This window comes from Rutilus rutilus (assembly GCF_951802725.1).
Source record: "Rutilus rutilus genome assembly, chromosome: 1".
Taxonomy (NCBI): Eukaryota; Metazoa; Chordata; class Actinopteri; order Cypriniformes; family Leuciscidae; genus Rutilus; species Rutilus rutilus.
In genome coordinates this window covers 39,620,532-39,642,348 of record NC_140209.1, presented here as the reverse complement: position 1 = coordinate 39,642,348, position 21,817 = coordinate 39,620,532, and the positions used below count along the sequence as shown (strand labels likewise).

The 21,817-nt window shown below is 40.0% G+C and overlaps 1 protein-coding gene across 9 annotated transcripts in view; it reads right to left on the bottom strand.

The window, feature by feature from the left end:
- caskin1 (CASK interacting protein 1) overlaps positions 1–21,817 on the bottom strand; it is a 113,598-nt gene that overhangs the window by 3,731 nt on the left and 88,050 nt on the right. For 2 of the 9 annotated variants that reach the window (XM_084434386.1, XM_084434394.1), the window contains 16 exons: positions 14,262–14,370; positions 13,592–13,700; positions 12,374–12,468; positions 11,236–11,383; positions 9,505–9,735; positions 9,222–9,248; positions 7,682–7,786; positions 7,082–7,197; positions 6,192–6,291; positions 5,815–5,918; positions 4,467–4,577; positions 3,411–3,512; positions 2,933–3,071; positions 1,604–2,799; positions 717–1,500; positions 76–607 (listed from right to left, as the gene is read on the bottom strand). In XM_084434386.1, coding sequence (XP_084290512.1) covers positions 76–607; positions 717–1,500; positions 1,604–2,799; positions 2,933–3,071; positions 3,411–3,512; positions 4,467–4,577; positions 5,815–5,918; positions 6,192–6,291; positions 7,082–7,197; positions 7,682–7,786; positions 9,222–9,248; positions 9,505–9,735; positions 11,236–11,383; positions 12,374–12,468; positions 13,592–13,700; positions 14,262–14,370 — 4,008 coding nt within the window. The remainder of the gene's footprint in view (positions 1–75; positions 608–716; positions 1,501–1,603; positions 2,800–2,932; positions 3,072–3,410; positions 3,513–4,466; positions 4,578–5,814; positions 5,919–6,191; positions 6,292–7,081; positions 7,198–7,681; positions 7,787–9,221; positions 9,249–9,504; positions 9,736–11,235; positions 11,384–12,373; positions 12,469–13,591; positions 13,701–14,261; positions 14,371–21,817) is intronic. The other 7 variants (XM_084434389.1, XM_084434387.1, XM_084434390.1 and 4 more) reach the window with 7 other exon arrangements.

Below are 21,817 nucleotides of genomic sequence, written 5' to 3'. Positions count from 1 at the left end.
TGCCATAGACTAGATTCCTACTGGTCTATTATGTCACTGACATCATACAATTTTTGCATGTTTCATGACACTCACTCTTTTTGCCCATCCTCCTTGATCTTCTCTTCTACTGCCAGCAGGGCCGCAGCCAGTGAGGCACTGGTCTCCTCTATCTTCTGGTGCATTGCATCTGCTGTCACTACCCCTGCGACACATGCTGATCCAGTTGAACTGTCCATGGATACCCCACTGATTGAGGAGCGAGGGGGCTTCACAGGTGGGGGTGTAGGGATAGGGGTTGGGGGGGTTTGGGGCGTCTGTGGGGTTTGGGGTGTCTGAGGTGTCTGTGGGGTGTGAGGAGACTGAGGTGTGTGTGGGGTGTGAGGAGACTGAGGTGTGTGTGGGGTCTGCGCACTCAAAGCTAGTGGGGTTGTAGCCTTGACAGGGTGGTTGGTCTGGGCAGAAGCTGTACTGGCCATTCTGGTGACAGTCTGCTTGGCTGGAGAGGGTGTGGGAGTGGGATTAGGTGTCGTATTTAAAGACTGCAGAACATTTTTAGATGGTTTGGGAGCTGTGGGAGGAGGTGTAGGTTTTGGTGAAATCGGAGGAGGTACTTTCTTTCCTTCGACTGTAAATAGAAGAGAAAAGAGATAGGAAGAGAGACGGGAAGAGAGACTGACTGAGCGGACTTTGATTCAACAAGGTTTAAACGTTACAAGGCTTTACGGGATACTCACATAATTGTGTAAAGACAGGGCAAGTGAAAGGCCCGCACTGTGTAGTACCTGGGCTGCCAGGTGCCCCAGTTGGTCCAGGAAATGGGGCTTTCTTGGTGATGGCAGCTGGTGGTCCTTGTTTCTTTATGTGCTGGGCCAGAACAGGTTTGGGAGACACTGGAGGCTTGATGGACTTACGAGGGGCACTCTCAGTGACATGGCCTTCCAGGTCTGGACTGTCCCGACGGGGCGAGTTCTCAGGATGTTCCTGTGGCCGGGGCTGCTCTGAAACGGTCACCTCTGACACAGGGCGTCTTTTAATGGTGCCAGTCCCATTCTCATATGGTACGTGCATCTGCCCATCCTGTTGTTCCTCTGCATCTTTGTCTTTGCTTTTGGGGCGGCGCTTAACCGTATTTGACTCTGTGAGCAGGAACTTGGTGCCATTTGGCTGCTGCTTGCTGCTCTGGACCCTCCTTTTCAGCGAGGCTGTGGCATCCACACATGAAAGGTCTTCCTGGGGTAAAGAGTATGACATTTCTAGGCCCCTCTCAGCCTCATCCTTTCCCTGTCTAGGTCTTTGTTTGATGGTAAGGTTTCCATCCTCAGCAAACGGAAGGTTCTCTGCTGAACTCCCACTAGAGCTTGGCTGGGGTTCAGTGCGTTGCCTATCCTGAACTGGCTCTGGTCCTCGCTTAGCAGCTGCTACTAACTCAGTGACAGGACCACTAATGGTCCTGCGACGGTTCACTACTTCCCCATCCAGTCCAATGGCATCACGCTGCTTTGTTCCAGCAGAACCCACCTGTAGAGAAACAACCATGTTTTACTACGACAGATTTTGCTAACAGACATTTTCATGAAAAATGCTGAGTATCATCCCAAGGGGGTACTGACAATCACCTTACCTGCAGATAGTGACCTGCAGATTTCTGTGAAGCAAGACCCTTGGCACCCCCACCAATAGAGGACATTTCCAACATGGCCGCAATGCTCCTCACAGTTCCTGCACTGCCTGTGTCTACAGTGCCACCCAGGTCACTAGCACGTCTTTGTGGTTGATAGGGAACATCCAAAAGAGGTCCACTGCTTGTCTCCTTGGGCACTTCAGCCAGATTACTGCTGGAGCTTGAGATAGCCGAACTAGAGCGTTTAGGGGGAGGTGGAGGAGGACCTTTCTTCTTCTGCCTGAGTGCAAAGGACTGGCTTCGGTTGACATTCTTCTCTGCCTGCCCTTTCATTGAGTTGCTGCGACCCACCCGGTGCTGTACTGTGGCATACTTTCCTCCTGAATCTGTCACATTCAGTTCGTCGCGCTCCTGCTCACCATCAGACACAGCATACCGATTCAGGCTGTGGGCACGTTTCTTAGGCAGACCATACTCATCGCAAGCTTCGTCTCCATCTGGTGGCAGGCACAGGAGTGGCACTGAGACAGCAGCTCCTTGAGGTGCAGCTTCCATGGTTTCCACAGGCTGGGCAGCTGGCTGTGGATGGGACATTTGAGTGGGGGATTGGGGGTGAGCACGAGGTGTCATGGGCTTCTCTGTCTGCTGGAGCAGCTGAGGACTAGGTTTTGGTTTACCCGGTGGGTTGCTCACCGTTTGTGAGGCGGGAGGCTTCATTTTGGTGGGTGTTTGTGGTGGAGTATAGGGTGGTCCTGCACCTTGGGGATAAGACTGACGTGGTTTTGGCTGCGCCGATGAGACACTTCTCTGGCCTCCTTGGCTGCTCTGGCGCATGGTACGTGCCTCCTTTCTGGGTGGCCCGCTAGGCTCCTCCGTGTCTCGGCTCTTATTCATGCTGTTCTCATGCAGACTGCGGGCTCGGTGCTGTGCTCCCGGACCACTGTTGGTTCTCACCTCTGTGCCGTCCTGCACATCAGCAGGGTGTTTAAGAGCTGCCTGTAACTCCCCGCTCAGTTCACTGTCCTGGAAAGTGCTCATTTTAGGAGACATACACTCTCCGCTGTCATGGGGTGGGCTCTCAATTGCCATCACCTCCTGAGCGGCTGGGGGCTTTTTACGCAATGCGTTACGACCATCAGAGGCCTTCTGGATCTCTGCCAGCTTCTTCACTGCAAGCATAAGCTTCTTCTGGTGTCCTAAGCAAATTTGGTTAGAGAAGTACTGTAAACCAACATGGCCTATGCAGTTTGGTAAAAAAAAGAGAAGTTTTATGTGTAATCATTTTGAAGTACTTAAAGATTATGGATCCCAGTCCACTGTCTATCTTACCAAGTTTTGTAATGCCAATCTCCTGAAGGTCCTCCCATGTAATGTCAGTGATGAAGTCAATGTTCTCGTAGCCATTTTTGACTAAAATTTGGTGATATTGGCTCAACCCAATCATGGATAACCATTCTCCAAGACTCGCCTACAGATTAAATACAAATAAAAACAAATTACATCTGGATGCGTGTGTGTGTTCAGGTATTCCTACGTTGTGGGGACAAAATAGTAATACCAGAAATGTTATATCTTGTGGGGACATTTTTTGGTCCCCATTAGGAAACCAGCTTTTAAATCATCCTAAACTATTTATTTTGAAAATGTTAAAATGCAGGACATTTTTTTGTGAGGGTTGTGTTTAGGGTTAGGGTATCTATACAGATTGTACAGGTACTGTATAAAAATCATTACGTCTATGGAAAGTTCCCATAAAACGTGGAAACCCAATGTTGTGTGTGTGTGTGTCTGCACTTGTTAAACTCACCGGTTTTTGGTCAGGCAGCCACTCATTAACACTGAGCTTATTTATCTCTGAGGTCATCTTCTTTCGATGTCCTGGTTTGGTTACTCCAATAGCTGTTAAATCCTGAAAATACATATAGGAGTCCCAGAAACCATCAGATCCATAACCAAGCACATTCAAGAACCCCAAAACCTTTGTACACACATACACACTAAACCAAGTGGCGCATATTCTATGAACATTACATTACATATACACAAAAAAGATGATAGAAGCTGATGAAAAAAAATGGGAAAGGGAAAATAATAAAATAATACCAGGAGCAAGTGAGGAGCAAGTGAGGAAAAGAAGCCTTTTCAGAGTACCCCAAACATAATCATATAAACATATCCTAATTGAGCATGTCCATGGTGTTTCAACAAAATACCCCTGTTAATTCTGCTTTCAGCAATAATAATATGTAAATCTCATGAAGGCAGTGGTTTAATGTAATTAAGTATGGTAGACGAGTTTGCTTCCAGGAATTCTAATTGCTCGAATATTAATTTCAGTTTTAGTAACAATTTAGTTTAGTTCAATTTAGTAAAAGATTTGCACTCCATAATGAAAATTCATGAAATTACCATTAATAGTAAAATATTTGCAAATGAAAAAAGCATGTGATTAAATGCTTTAATTTTAATTATATGTACATAAATACATAGCTCACAAGAGCATGTACATATGCTTAAGTTATTATGTGGGTCATCATGATACCAACATAACATAATAGGAAACACATTTGATAACCACAACAGCAACAATGTCTGGGGGGTTTTCTGGGTGAGATATTTCCATCCTTTGCCACGAGTCTCATAAAGCCTGTGTGAGCCATGCCCATGGCTTTATGTGCTTCAGTTCAGACTCATTGCAAGCCATTTCACTTCAAAATCCAAGGAGAGTTTGTTGGTTGATTCGGTTTTATCTTCTGACTGCTTCTTTTCTGTGCTTTGGGTGGGTCTGTGAGTGTTACATTTAGGGAAGAGGGGAGTGACGTAAATAGTTTAAGGAGGTGGAGGGGGGGGGGACAACTCTTACCTCTGGGGTCATTCGGCTAATTGTCGGAATGTCATAGCCGGCGCTGATGAAGTTTGGAGCGTAGACCTGCAGCTGAAATTCACTCAGCCATTCGATAACAGCCTCTGAGCTCTAGAAGAGAAGATAGGTGGTAGTCTATCACTGTTTGGGTCCCGCGGCTGAAGATGGACCAGACCCCAGGCCAACAAATGAGCCAATGACCAATGTCACAGCTTCACTAAACTTTATAAGTTCCTAAATAATTAAAAAGTCCACCCTACTTTTTTTGTATTAAATTGGACTTATTGCTCTTAGTCCAGTATTACTGCTCTTGCTCCAGGTACCTCCTCTGGCAACAGGGGACAAAGCTTTAGCAAATAAGGACTCTCCTTTCTGAACCAAAGGGTTCAGCTTTTAAAAAGTAGTGGTTCATACAGTTTCTGCTTTGGAATGCCACTTCCCTGGAAGTAGGAGGATGTACTGTAACTCTGTGTAGGGGAGGCAAAAAGGGAGTTGGGCAGCAGAGAAAATAGGGCTGTTTTGAACAGATGGCCCTTAGTCCACAAGTCCAGCATGGAGCAGCTCTACTCAGCAGCTCAAAAGTCCTGCTGGGAAAGATATGGCAGCCACATTTCTCTGTTATATGACTAAATGGTGGAATTTCTGATATCAGCTGAGTGTAAAAATGACATCAAAAACTGCGAGGGTCAGTTATGCATTACCAATTTGCAACATACAATCTCATTTAATGAGATAGAGGATAAATAATACCTATACTGTGTCATATTTTGTTGGTATTGTGTTAAAAAATAAAAATGGTCTAAAAAAATATCAGTGTAATAATCTCATTTTCCCTATAGCTATCCCTATAACTGTTCTTCATGTCTCAATATAGACAGACTAAATCTTGATCCTGCCCCAATTACCATATCACTCCACATTTAAATCACACGTCTACATTGTTGGGTACTCTCTGAAAAGAAATCAAAAGGTGAAAATTACTGCAAATAAGGCAAAAAAATAATTTGGAATGGACTTTAAAATGTAGCAAAGAAAATGAAATGAATGATCAGAAAAGATCACAGTGAAAGGAATCACTGTCAATATTAGACAGCAGTATCAGACAGAGCAGCTGATAGAAGCCTGAAGCTGAGGACAACGTGCAAGGAAGCCTGCGGAAAAGCCCACTCACCGTGTCCTGACGACAACCGAGAGCGCGTAATACCGATGAGGCCAGCTGTGAGAGGAAGTGCTGGGAAAGCATCCTGGATGTGCCAGTGCATCTATATGTATGTGTGTGTCTGAGAGAGTGTATGCTTGTTTGAGGAGAGGTAACAGGACAGTGTGTTTTGAGTAGGAGTCTCCTTACCTTCCCCTCAGGCAACGCCTCCCCTTTCCTCTGGGACACCGCCTCCCCATACGGCTGCTCATGGAGTGGACAGCTTGACAAACTCTGACTGCGTGAGGAAGATCCTAGAAGGACCATGAGATCATTCATACACATTGGAGCATTGCTATTACACAACCAATCCCTGTTATGTTTTTTGACTAACTACTCCTTTAGCCAATCAGATCTTTGTGATGCTCCCACCCACAACAATTAGTGCAACCATCTGGCACAAAAAAAGGAGCCAAATCTCTAATTTGTTCAAAAAACAAAAAACATTTTGGATGGAGAGACTTCTTTGTGACAAGATACTCTCATATGAAATCTTTTCATAAGAGTCATTTGAAATTCCCACTAACCCTTGTTGCTGGAAGCATGAGAAGGGTGTTCCAAAGACTTTGTCTGCTCCAGCAGGTGTTCTTTAGCTTTAGCAGACTGTGACAAAACCGTGGCCAGAAGCTACAGGATAAACAAAGCTCATCAGATCAAGAAATAACATACAAATATCAATGCATCCCCCTTATTGAAGAACAAAGCTTTGTGAGACTGAGTAACAGGTTCTTCTCTGATGTATTAAAGGTCCTGCTGGAAAATTCAGCTAAAACCATCTCCTCAAGGTAGCTGGTTCAAGCTGATTATTTATTGTTCAGGTCCAAGCTGATTTAGGTGGACTGCCAGCTAATGGGGTTAAGGTCCACCTCATAAACCATCTTGGTCCACCTGGTTAGGGCTGTTAGATTTGTTTGTTGGGAGGTCTTTTAAGGTGATTAGATGGTCCAAGCAGGTTTAGTTGGACTGCTAGCTTGTAAGGGTCAAGGTCGACCTTTTGGTAATCATCTTGAGCCACCTTATTTGGTCTGGAAGACTAGATGGTAGCTGGTTTTAAATGTTTTCTAGGTGGAGCTGAAGCTCATTATTTATGTTTTTGTAATCCATTCAAGCTGGTTCAGGTGGACTACCAGGAAATGGGCTCAAGGTTGGCCTTGTAGATCATCTTGGGCTGGTTAGGGCTCGTAGATGACCTTGGCTGAGCTGGTAAAATTCCAAAACAAAACTAAACTTGACAAGGCTGTTCATCTTAGGATGTTATGACCTGTTTTTTTTTCCAGAGATTGTACTAAATCTAGTAATACTGGCAATAGATAAGAGGCCTTTAAAATGAATGACAATCAACAAATAAGACAGTTCTTTCAGGTATCTTCTCAAACCACAATTGAAGTTGAGTCACTTTGCATGTCAGATAGCTCACCTTAACGCCCTCCGCCTGTGCGTGAAGGATATTGCTGCTGCCTGCGCTTTGTCCACTACCAGAGGATCGGGCACTGGCCACACTCCCTGAACTGCCCACACTGCTGCGGTCTCCACCTGGAACAACAAGCCCCCAGCAAACACATACACAAACACAGTCAGCCCCATTGGACCATACCATCACGTTTGCTCCAATCACACCACTATGAACTCCCCCTCTGCAATGCACTGATCTGATACACGGGATGACAGAGACTTACGTAACAATGGTGAAAGACCAGGTGATTGATGGACACAAGACATGTTAGCATAGTCGCTAATACAAACACACTCAAGCCCACACTGCATTCATTGAAAATGCAGTTTGCCACAGGGCTACAGACACATCTGTGGATTGTCTCTACGTGTGCTCTTGAGGGAACGATTCCACGGATGTTACTGTAACAGAGCGAATGAGAGCCTTTCGATGCGCCTACACGCCTGCAACTGAGGAGGTTTCTGAGGTCAGGCGTACAGCAGCTGCACCAGGAGCGTGGCAAAGTAGAAGGAGTCATGAGAGAAGAGGAAGAGGAGGACGAGGAAGGGGCAGTCCTGCTGTTACCTGCCACAGGCTTGCGCAGCACCCAGATCTCTTCGCTGCTGCCGCCCTGGGGACCACCGGCTGGGGTGGGTGAGCCATGTGGACTGGAGTCTGAGCCGCGAGAACCTTTAACACAGAAACCACCATTAACTGCGCCCTGGCTTGGCCACCTGCCCGGGATCAGAGGTTTTCTGGACAGGTCAGGCAAGAGGAAATCTTAACTATATGTATGTGCTTTAGCAGTCTGTTTGACCACAAACCTCATTCTCTCTCTTTCAAACACACACACACACAAGGCAATCACGCATATGTATATACTGTATATCTAACACAAATATATATGAACATTTATATACAGAGGTACATGAAATATATAAGAAGAAACATGTACTGTATATATGTGTATATACATATATATATGCCTTGATTTACACATACACATAGGTAAAACATATATAATATATACAGAGATATATGATTATATATGTAAATAGGTTTAACAATAAGAGGAGTTGCAGTGCATTACAGGAGCATAGTTCATTAGGGACTCCAAAGACATCAAACCACAAGTGTACGTAAATGTGTTTAAATACAAATAAATGCAATATTATCTTATGGCAATGGTCTCTAATCACTGAAGAGAGACAGTCTCACCAGACTATTATGTTGTTAAAGGAATAATTCACCTAAAGATTAAAATTCTGCCATAATTTTTTCAGCCCCCTGTTACAAAACTGTGTGATTTTCTTTTGTGAACACAAAATAAGATATTTTTCTAAAACTGTTCCACCTGTGTCCATACAATGAACGAGTTGTTTTGGACTCCACTGACTTTCATTTTTTTTACTTACATATTTTTTTAATGTTCCACAGAAGAAAAAACTGGAACAACATAATGGTGAGTAAATTATGACAAAATTTTAACTGTCCCTTTATGTCTGTTTTACGAATGTGCAGATTTGTTTTGCTGTTTTTAAGAGAAAATCAGCATAATTCTTCAGAATGGATTTGAACATTTTACAGGAAGTGAGCAGGAAATAAAATAGATTAGTCAAAATATTTTGCCATGTCCACCATTCAAATTCTGCTGGGCACAGATTCCATGTGGGCCTGATTATTACTGATCACTTACAACTAAAACAGACATATTTATATTACAATTTACGGTAATCCAGAGAACATAAGAATATCTTCATGCTCCGTACCAATATCAAAGTTTGGTTTGATACACATCACTGAAAGGATCAGAGTTAGTATGAATGGACAGATCAGTAGAGTGGAGACGAAGGAGAGTTGAAACAGACAGATGTTCAGTGACGGACAAATGGCTGTGCAGAGATGCAGGTATGGAGGGGTGAGAGGCTGGCTGCGCATTCCCTATTGGTCACGTGTACGGGTGAACGGTTGAAAGGGGCAGTGGAGCGAATCCAAAGTGTGGTCATCACAGAGAGGGAAAATATAGCACCAAGATCAGGGAAAATTTAGGGGTAAAAGAGGAGAGATAACAGCTTCAACAAAGAGAGGCCCATGAACCTCTTTTGTGCTGGTTAAAAGAACTTACTAGCCAAATCTTGATCATTCTTGGCCTCTAAAAAAAAAAAAATCAACAACCAAAATAATGTCAGAAAATAAAATTAAATGTGTTTAATTTTAAATTAAAATCAGAAAAATAATTTCAGAAAACTTTAAGGAATTAGTGGAACTAATTGATCATTGTTTGTATTCAGACTATTTAAATGAAAAATACTGTAATTTAACACATTCCTTAAAGCTTTGTGAATAATAATAACAACAATAATAATAAATAATAATAATACAGTGGAGACAGATTAGGGGATCTGTACCTTGTCCACTGTGCGGCTCTCCTGAGGTGTTTGGGGACCTGTTATAGCCAAAGGAAGTGAAAAGTGGCAGATGGGAATGTGGTGGCGGAGGTGGAGGAGGCGGCAGGATATGAATCTCATGATACGAGTCCCCATTCACCATGGCAACGGCGGGCGACACGGGGCCGCACACCGGCGCACAGAGCTGTATCTTTTGATACTGTTGGGTACAAGTGACTGTACTCCATGAACCTAGATACGACAACACAGCAACCACCACCACCACAACAAACAAAACAATTACACATAAGAGAGGGAAAGCAAATTAACCCAACACAAAAATCACAACCAATCACAAAATTCGAAACGGAAAAACCATAAAAGACAAATTAAAAGGATGAAAACGCTTGTTTTTCACTTCGAGCTGTTTAGTGTGAGAATGGAGTGAAATGGCTATAACTATTTCTTCAAGGATGAATGATATTTTTATAATATACATATATTTGAAATAGAGTTGATGTGTGGAAATGCAAGGTTAGTGAAATGAAATGAGCTGGTGCTTGTAGTAAAGCACCAATACTTGTCTCTGTAAGTGCCTGAGGAGAAATACTGTAGAGCTACCCTCTCAAATGAGAAGTTTAGTAAGCGTGACTCTTTTCAGTAAGTCTGTGTGTGGGAGGGTGGGTGTGCGAGTGTGTAATTTGACCATTTATGTTTGCTATGAGCACAGCAGGGCTTGTTTGAGATAGTTGTCCTCCTTCACTAATTAACATCAACAATGTTTTTTTTTTTCATAAAAACTACAATTTCAGTAAAAATGGCACTATAAGAAAGGAGTTCTAAAAAGCGCACAAAAATGTGGATGGAGTGGAGGAGACCGAGCAGCAGATGCAGAGACACAGACATGGATACTTAGTGAAGCATGAGACACAATGAACACACAGATTAGACCCCTGCTGAGATATCAACCGGACATAAACCCATTGAACGGAAAGAGCGCACTGGATGGATCATATGCATCTGGATGAGTGCACAAAAGAGTGTTCTGTTGCCCAATAATTCTTCCAATGAGTGACAATCTAAATATCTATTTAATATCAGGTGTCTCTTCTCTTCTCTTCTCTTCTCTTCTCTTCTCTTCTCTTCTCTTCTCTTCTCTTCTCTTCTCTTCTCTTCTCTTCTCTTCTCTTCTCTTCTCTTCTCTTCTCTTCTCTTCTCTTCTCTTCTCCAGCACGGATGAAGAGGTACTTACTGGCCAACGTGAACTAAGATCTAGATGTACCCCACACTAATATTTATCTGGTGACACTGTATGTTCCATCAATGAAAAAATAACAGTGAAAAAAAACGGACTGTTTTTTGCTATATAGTGAGCGCAACACTGACCAATGTTTGAGTGTCGAACTAAGTGGGTAAGAGTTTTGTGAAAATAGCAAATGTAAATGGACCCAAAGGGTTCAATCCAACGAGATCTGATGTTCTGTCAATGGATGGATGGAGGCAAGGCCACTATTTTTAAGGTACTATTAATGACCAGCTTTTTTTCCCCTGACAGCATGAACTACAACATTACGGGATGAGAAAAGAGCTCTACATTTGCCCTGTTTTTGTTGCCACAAAAGCAGATGGCCCTGTCTGGCTCTCAATCCAGTGCACATGAGCATCATGAACAGCTGGCTGTAAACAGAATCAGGGTCATGCGAGTTCAGCAGCATCACTTATGCATCTGTGAGTGTGAGAGGCAGCACTGACCCGCCCGTTGTCGTCTCTTACCCACAGCCCCAGGCCTCTTACTGATCACCTCCACTATGCTGGAGGGGAAGTAGCCCACTCTGTCATTCCCTGTGCGGTTATCATGGATGCAGCCCTTCCACCTCCCATCTGAATGTTGCTCCAGAACCTACAGAGTAATGAATCATAATCATCCATCATCTATAATGGCAATATGCATTGTCTGGCCACAATTGATTAATTTAAAGTCTTATGTTTATGAGGCAGCATTAACCAGTGGCAGGAATGTTAAGATTATTTTAATGTAAATTATTTTTATTTTATACACTATACCGTTCAAAAGTTTGAAGTCGGTAAAGATGTTTTTGAAAGAAGTCTCTTATTCTCACCAAGGCTGCATTTCTTTAATCAAAGACACAGTAAAAGTAATATTGTAAAATATGATTACAATTTAAAATAACTGTTTTCTATTTGAATTTGGCTTTGAATTTCCATAAAAATAGAAATATTTTTATCAATTTAATGTGTCCATGCTGAATAAAAGTTTGAATTTCTTTAAAATAATTTTTGTAGTGTATATATCATGTATATGGCAATGTTTGGAATTGTTTCTCAATTTATTTATTTATTTATTTTGTGTTTTATCTTTGTGAGGGCATTTTTTCAAACCATATAAAGTTTACCATACAAGTATGTCGATAAATGATAGTATAGGTAAGACATTTAAATATTTGGGGCAGTTCTGTGATTTCTGTGACTTCAAAACTTTGCGCTGAGCCCTGGATAATTTCTGAGGTAAAGGAAATTAGATCATTCCAAATATCATACTGTGTATATAGAGCAAAAAAAGATATATTTTCTCTGGGAAGGAGCTGATCTGTGTCTAAATTATTTTTGACAGTCTGAGGAAAAACACAGGCAACAGTGCCCTCTGTTGAGAAATTCTGAAAGTACACTGAACTAACTACTATGATTACAAAGGACTAATGTGGAATTTATAATGTAAACCAAAAGTAAAACAAACATTGTGAATTTTTTAAATAGTCAGCATATTTAACACTGATTGAAATTCATATAATACATGAGAGTAAAACAAACTGTTTAAATGAACTGTTTTCAAAGGTTCTGAATTGATTAGAGGAAGTCTTATGAAAATTACCGTGATAACGTCTCCAGCCTTTATGTTGAGGCTTGTCAGGTCGTAATTGTTGCAGTAGTCCTTCAGGGCCCTGACCTGCAAGGCTGCTGAGGCATCTGCACAGAGATAAGCAGACATAAAACTGCATAATCTACTACACATCACTAATAAACATATATACATGAATACATATTAGGGTGGTCCTTATCAAGTCCAAATTTTTTTTTTTTGCAAAATGTTAGTGTCTTAACCTCTTAAACTGTTCCTTTTAACTTCAAAATTAGAAATATGCAAAAATGTTGACAAAAAAAAGATATTTAGAGGTAGCTCAATCATGTGGAAGATTGTCTATGTTAAGCTGTGCGGCATTATTGTGATATGCAAGTAATATTAAAAGTTGCTGCAAATGAACTACATTTTATTGAACTCAGAGCAACACTGACATGACAACAATGACAACAATCTCAAAAAAAGCACAACATTTTCAACAATCCCTCATTTCTGATGCTCAGCAGCCAGTGTTGACTTTTTGCAGTCTGGATAGATCCGTCGGTGATCTTCCACCACATGAAGGAGAAACTGCGATTGTTCTTCAGAGTGTGTGAGATAGCCATTGTATTCTTGAATCAGAGCCACTCCTCTCTCGACTACTTTCATTGCATGTATGGTTGCCTGTGCCTCCTGATAATCTGCTTGATTCGGCCAAAGTTCCGGGTCAATTTCAAGGAACGTAATGTAATTTTTTAAACCAAAAAATGTGCTCTAAACCCAAACAATAACCAAGGTGATCATCAATAGAAATATGTATTGATTCCACCAGGAAAGGTAAATCTGCTAAACCAGGTCATGGATGGATTAATTTGGATTTAGTTTCTACAATAAGTAAACTGAGATATGTATCTAAAATACATATTTAGGAATATATGGTGCATTAGATGCTTTTATGGAGATTTTTTTTGGAATTTTACTAGCCAGGTACAATACCAATTCAAATGATCTGTTTTTACGAAAATCATCAAAATCTCAGAAGGTTTAAAGCTATTGAGCTACCAGTAATTATTATGTTACTGCCATAAAAATTGGCATGCTGTATTTTCTTATATAAAGGAACAATTTAAAGGGTTAAGAGCATGACAATTGGAGACTTTAAAAATAAGGACCACCCTAATACATATGTGATGTATATAAAAAAAAATTTAAAAAAAATTCTTCGGTTTTATTGCCATCCCATTTTCTTACCTCGTAGCATCTGCTTGATTTCCCGGCTGGCCTGTGTAGCAGTGAACTGATAGACGATATCCAGCGCTGTCTGGCTGAATGTGTTTCTCACTGCTGCATTGATGCCACTCTGTAGGGAGAAGGGTAAAGCAATATTAGATAATGCTTGGGATCCAAGTGACTAACATGGTAGAAATGTTTCTCAATGATACATAAAAGTTTGATCTTTTTACTTACCATTTAGATAAGAGGGTATATAAGTCTAAAAAATCTAGCCACTTCTAAACAATTCACTATTCAAAGTAATTCAAAGTATAGTGTTGGGATAGGGCAGTGGATATCCAACCTTTTCAGGTGGTGGACTAGTTTAAAAAAAATAGACCACCAAACAGGCCAGATCTGCAGGAAACCACCATATCATACAAACGAACTAGACAAGACTAAATAAGTGGACTGTTCACTTGCGGAGTTGGATTAAGACAATTATGTAACTGAGGTATAACAGTCAGGTATACTATTAATACTTTATTACAAATCAATGTTATCACAAACAGTGTGGGTAAATCCATCAGTAAATTAACGTTGGTGCTTACTGACAACTATAAATTACTGATGTTATTTTATTAGGCTGCTATTGTGCACTAAATTCCCTTCAGGGATCAATAAAGTTTCTCTATCTCTTTCTACTTACATCCAGCAGGAGGCGCACTACGTCAGTCTTCCCACACAGTGCAGCCTCGTGGAGGGCAGTGCCCGCTTTGGTCTGCCTGTTGATATCGATGCCTGCCTGGATCAGCAGTCTATTAAGAGAGGATCAAATTAGTAACTAGTCTGACACAACCACTGAAAACCACTGTGATCAAACTGCACACATCCGAGACCAGAATTCATTTTAAGCTTGTTATTATTGTCCTCATGTTGCCGGCACTTATGTGAGGGATAATATAAAGTCACTACAGACATCTGTGATCATCTTCCTGATGAGGTTTATTATGCAATCATAACCAGCTGGCTGTACTGTACATTAGCCTGCTTATACAGCTACTTACAAGATAAATAAATAGTCATGAATTAGTTATTCAAATGTTATTTTAAGCAGTTCTTACATGACATTATTATGCGAGAAAAAGAAACCACAGAGTAATAAGAGAGTGTATGAGATTGGTTGCTGAGTAGAATATACAGTTTAGTTATCATTATATAAAATATTTGACAGCAGAATGCCACATTTGACCAATCAGAGAGCCATGTAATTATATTAAACTTGTAAGCACTGCAAATTGCTCCCCCCCAAAAAAACAAATCAGCCTCCTGAAGACTGAAGAACCTCTATTAAATAGAGCACGACCTTCTGACACTATAGTAAATTAAATTACGGCAGTGGGACATCAGCAAACACAGGTGGCCTGAGTCATGGCTTCAGAGAGGAGGATGGGAAACAGGGTGAGAGCAGAGAACTTGGCCCTGGCGTGGTGTCAGACACCTGCCCTATAATTAGCTCTCAAAATGACCCTTTTTAGCTTCGCATAATGCCCTCTCGTGCTCGACCCCTCTTGGAAAACACAGGAGATTAAAAAGCATATTGACTGGTTGGGTGAGCACACATTGGTCTGACTGTGTGCTGAGCCATCCATCACTTAGCATGGGCCCACACCGGAAACCATAGTTTCTGCTAGTGGGCAAATGGCCACACATTTAATTAAAGGTATGAGAGCGTTAACACAGGTACATGACATTAAGTTTAGGAGACAGCGGTTTAATATGAAGGTAACGGCTTTGGTTAGAGGTGCCATGATCCATTTCTTTCACAGATATGAACAACAAATTAAGCCTGCTTTCATATTTTCCCTCACTACATCCATCTGTTTAGGGTCGGCCAATGCGTACGGCCTCTAGGGTTACTGGATTAATGATGTAATTAACAGCCTTGCGATAGCCCACACTGTTGCTGTAACCTGCACATTCACATGGCCTATAATTAGCTCCAGGCTGATCAGAGCTGGACTCGTGCTGGATTGGTGAGAGAGGGAGGTGTGGGTGCTGTGTGGGCACATGTACCTTATTCTAATGTGTGGCACTGCAACACTTACAATTCAGCCAGGCTAATTAATGATGAGTGTCAATGCGCAGTGATAGACCTGACCATCACATGGAGATGTTGCTTTATGATACACTGACCAAGTCGAATAGCTTGTCAATTCATAGTTTGTTTGTTACTTACCCCAAACTTTTGAATGGAAGAGTATCACAGTTTCCACAAAAATATTAAGCAGCACAACACTGTTAATAATAATAATAAATGTTTCTTGAGCAGCAAATCATTAGAATGAATTCTGAAGAATCATGTGACACTGAAGACTGTAGTAACAAATTCAGCTTTGACATCACAGGAATAAATTACATTTTAACATATATTCAAACAGTTATTTTAAAGTGTAATAATATTTCACAATATTACTTCTTTTTTTTTTATCAAATAAATGCAGCCTTGGTGAGAATAAGGGGCGGTTCACACAGAACGTGTTTTTTCTGTTAAAAATGCGAGACGCAGGTCATTGGAAGGAGGGGAAAAAAGCATGGACTGGAGACGCGTTTTTTAAAAGTTGGACTTCTTTTAACTCGAGTGCTGCATTTTTATAACGCGGTGTTATGCGCGAGATGCTGCAAAAGATGCGAGACCCGAGCGCAACGGTTAAAGACATCAGTCTAATGCGTTTACATTGAAAAACAATGGAAAAGTAGAGCAGTGGAATGGAAAATTGAATTCTGTGAGAGTTCATAGCCCCTATATGAAATCTAAAAGCCTCTTCTAAATGAAATGATTACATTTCATGCACTTAATTTTGATTTGATTTAGATTTTCAATGTAACTACATTTTTTGTCATTTTTCTTGTTTTGTAATTTTTATTATTATTTTTATACATGTGCATTCATTTTTTATAAATGTTTATTTCAGTTTTTTTTTCTTTCTTTTTTTTTTTTTGTATATCAAGTTAAACTAAATTAAAATGAGAAATGATGCCATGGCAAATACATACACATACATGTGTGTTTGTTTCAGTTAAGGTTTATTTTAATTCAAGTAACCAAAAATTGGCAAGCACTCTCTATGGGTCCAAGGTATAACAAGTTAAAAAAAAAACTAAAAAAAAACACACCCCTGCACTAGAATATACAATGACAAACAGTCACATGCTGACATCTGTATTGACACAGAGTACTGATCCTTATTGACAACTGCACTGATAGTTATGACACTTCCTCAGGGCTTGAGACTGAAAGACTCATCATCATCATAATCACAACCAGAGAGTTTACATTTAAAAGCAGTTTAATTTTAGATACCCACTGGAAAAAAAGGAAACGTAAGACTAAAATTTGTTTAATAAAAATCAATCATACTGTATATGGAACATTTGGGTATATGATGCATTGTGATAATGTGTTAGTCCGACTGTTGTCCAACAAAATGTAGATCAGAGGTGTTCTGCGCTGTCCTGCCTTTGTACCATGCAAATTGGTACAAAGGCAGGACAGCACAGAACACTTCTGATCTTCCTCTCATCTCTGTCTGATCATGGAGGAGGTCTGGCTGTCACAATGATGGATGGCAGTGTGTTGTATTAGGGAGTGGATGGGGCCTGGCACACCCTTAGGAATACAGCTGGCTACGTGCACCCTCAACCATGCTCATGTTCCCAGTGGAAAGAAGGAAAGATGCCCTTCATCACAAGCAGGTGCAGCTGGTTGTGCACAGATACGGCAGCTAATTCTGAGACACACCACTTGTCCAGTTTCTAACTCACTTGGGCTTGTATGTCGATGCACGAAATGCATGGCTGAGCCGAGATCTGGAGCAATGGATTTCTCATTCAATGTAAATAGTTGGATGAGGACCTTTGGGCATTTATATGTTAATGCAGGGGGAAGTCACATGATAATTGACTTATAGCTCATCAAAGAGTTTCTCTAATTAGCTTTCTGAGCTCCAGGCCAGTTCTGATAATGCTCAGATCTCACAACACACGCTCACAAAGATTAACGGCGTGAAAATGAATTGTGAGATAAAACATGAAGTTGTGTTTTTTTTTAAATACTCAGTAAAGCAGTGGCTAAAATAAAATAAAATAAAATCATTTTATATAAAAAATACATATTTCAGACAATATGTAATTATGCATTTCATAACTCTGGTGTAGTGTTTATTACAGCCTATTACACTTTTACACTCAAGGGCCATTAATGGAAAAATAAATAAAAAATTGCCCCCAGAATAGTGTAGTTCAGACTACGGACAACTGAACCCCTTCGTCCAAACAATGGCTTGGGGAATTACTGGCTTTACAATTCCGTTTGTTTCCAGTGGTGCAGAAATGGCTTTGTTGAACATGATGGATGCTGCATTACATGTTGGGTGACTGACTGTTAAGCGGCAGTAAATCCAGCGCTTCTGACCTGCACACGCTGCTTGCATCATCATCACATGCTAATTTTTTGCTCATTAGCATCAGTGTCTGTTTGCACTCGCACTTCATCAAGCACATGCACACTCAAACACACACAGTGGTCCCAGCGTCACATCACACCAATGGATCATGAAGTCAACTTCCATTAATATGATGTAGGCTTTTCCCTCCACCATCTACTTTTCCATCCCAGAGTACCTCCAGTACATGTTACAATGTTTTGATTGTGTTTATGACCAAAACAACTTTCTTAGCTCTTAAAATGAAAAGTGCTGGTTCAGATAAAATGCAGAGTGATTCAAAGGACAATACAAATGATCTTTTTTAAATCAGTATTTTTGTCTTGCTTTCCTTAACAAGATAAATTTACATGTGATGCAAAATTGCATAAAAATAGGACAGTTAATTTATTAAAATCCTTTGTTGCGATTCATCTCAACACTTAAGCAAAGAACACTGCAATCAACAATATAATCCAAGCACATTTTTGCATTCCACTGCGCTGATTTTCCTATGTTTTTCAGCATAAACATGCACCAGGCAGACATATTTGATCATTCTGATCTTGTCTTTTGCAGCATCTCATGGATGAAAAATGTGGCGTTCAAGTTAAAGAACAACCTTTAAAAAAACATACCTCACTTTTCTTTCATTCCACTGCCCTGCGTCTTACAGTTTTAAACTCAAAAACACATGAGAAAGGCCCCTAAGTGCATTTACATGAACTAAAAAATGTACACCATTTTAAAAGTTAAATTCCAGTCTAAAGCAATAAATCATCTTTTTAAAATTCCACGCAAAAGCTTTAGTCTTACTGAAGTCTAGCTCATGTCGCTCAAACAGTAGAGGCGCTAGCAACGCCAAGGTCATGCCGTTGAACTGAAAAGAACTGAAAAGATGTATAGTTTGAATGCAATGCAAGGTGCTTTGTATAAAAGCATGTAAATGTAACATGTAAATGTCTGGTTACATGCAGGCTTTATCAACTGGCCTTGCAGTTGTGTGCACACTCTGAAAGACATAAGCGGCGTGCAACGTGTTTTTAATCCTTTCAAAATTCAGTTAAGTATTATAGATAGATAGATAGATAGATAGATAGACTTTTATTGCAGACTCACGGTCCATACTTCATAAAAAACAACAGACGGCACAAAATTAAAGCACATCACATTAAATACATATTATAAAAAAAAAAAAAAAAGATTCTATCCTTTCAGAAGACAGTCATACCAGTGTCTCCAAAGTTTAGATGTGTAGCGTATGGCGCTATATTCAGTGTTAGTCAGTATCATGATGACACTATTTCCAGACTCATTAAGTCGACAAATGAAATTATACATTGTGTTTCTCAAAACAGCCTTCAATGTGTTAACTCGAGCAGACACAAACAAGTCACTGGCACTAGTCCATCTCGGCTTTTTTAACAAAAGTCTTAGAGCATCATTATAAGCCACTTGTAGTTTCTGAAGGCTGGCTTTTTTGTAGTTCCACCAGAGATTTGCTGTGTACAGTGAAGTACAATATGCTTTGAATAAAGTTAATTTAACTTCATCAGAACAGTAACCAAATTTCCGAAGGAGTACATTAGCTTGTGCATATAACATACGACACTGACGATAAATGTCCTCATCATCAGACAGACGGTCAGTGATCACATGACCAAGATATTTGACTTCATCACAGACCTTAAGGACATTACCAGACAACTTAAAGTCAGGGAATGTCATACATTTGTCCTCTTTCGTTCGGCAGATCATGATTACACTTTTAGAAGGATTATATTTGACATCATGTTGTTCTCCAAACTCAGAACACAGTTTGAGAAGATGCTGGAAACCAGCTGTACTGGGACTAAACACTACCAAGTCATCAGCATACATTAGATGGTTTACTAATAAACTTCCAACCATACAGCCCGTTCTGCACTGGTTTAACCGCTTAGACAGGTCATTCATAAAAAAATTAAACAAAACAGGGGATAAAATGCTTCCTTGTCTGACCCCATTGCAGACCTGAAAAGGAGCAGACACACAGTTTGCCCACTTGACCTGCATAGTCTGGTTTGCGTACCAGTATGACAAGCATCTAACTATATACCTAGGCACACCCGCTTGACACAGTTTATGAAATAATTTTCGATGATTCACACGATCAAACGCCTTAGAGGCATCTAAAAAACATATAAAAACAGATGAATTCTTGCTCTTATAGTCACTTAGTAATTCCTTTAAGGCATAAATGCACATATCTGTGCCATGTTTGGGCTTAAACCCAAATTGATTATCTGTTGAAGGAATTATTTTGTCAATCCTTGCCAGAAAGATTTGCTCAATAACTTTAGAGAGTATACTAGCAAGCGCAATGGGTCTGTAATTATCTGAGTTGCCCACTTTTCCTACTCTGTCTTTTACTACAGGGACTAGGAGAACCTTCATCATGGAGTCTGGCATAAAACCATGTACAATAAAGGCAGTGAAACATAAGGCAAGAAGAGGTGCTAACCTTAAACCTATTATGACATGTAGGCTTGACAGATGAAGACTGTGGCTCGACTATATAAAAACCTGCTTCACCTTGATTGTGAAAGCATATGTAAACACTTATTGAGGACGTAAACAGTCGCCTGCCTTATAAGAAAACAAATATAAACATGTGAATTCATAAACAGGGCATCATTTTGCTTTTTTTCATTTTGCTTTTCTCTTCACAATGATAAATGATTCAAGTGTTATTTCTTAATTTCACTCAAACTTTCCTGTCTCATCCCAGAACTGCTGCAGGTTTTAATCAATACACACAATCTCTGAAATGTAAAGCCTCCTTCTGGGTGTTGAAGAGAATCTGGATCGTTTCTTACGCCGTGCTGCTGTGGGCTGTAGAATTTCCTTTCACACAAACAACAGGTTTACAGATGCGTTACGAGAAATTCCTATGTGTGATGTATATTCGCCCGTAATATATGAGGCGCAAATCCCGCCAGCAGCTTCTGACTCTCTCATGAAAAACATGCACTGCTTCTGTTAAAGAATTTCAGTATGTGTTGGATATGACCCGTTCCTTGCAGAGCATCAAATGTAAATTCTAATTTCTACATATACTACATTCTACCTGTGCATTTTTAACATTTCAAGTTACAGAAATGAACAATAATGAATGTATTATGAACAAACACGAATGATTGAATAACTGCATAATTATTATTATTGGTAATAATAATAATATACAAATTAAATTAGTTAAAAATTAACCTATATTAATAAATAATATGAAAATCTTTGGTAAAACTTTACTTAAGGGTGACGTAGTTACATGTTTCTACATGTACTTACTATAGTAACTAATAACAGTAAATTATGCATAATTACAAGTAACAACCCTAAACGTAACTCTATAGTAAGTACATGTAGTTAATTAATATTAATCAGTTCTTATTTGAGTAAGTACAATGTAACCTTGTCACCTTAAAATAAAGTGTAATCCCATCTTTTGCTTATTGTTAATTCATGACACCTAATGCAGTACACTGTAAAAAAATTCTAACCCTCCCAAATCAAAAATTTCAAGTGACCGATAACATCTAAATTTTTCAATTGGCCCAAGTGAAATTCTGTAAATTATCAAATTAAATGTACAGATTTTCACTTGGGCCAATTGAAAAATTTAGATGTTATCGGTCACTTGAAATTTTTGATTTGGGAGGGTTAGAAATTTTTTACAGTGTAACTAATGTTAACCAAAAAAATTATTGTAAAGTATCACCAAAATTTCTTATCCCAAGAT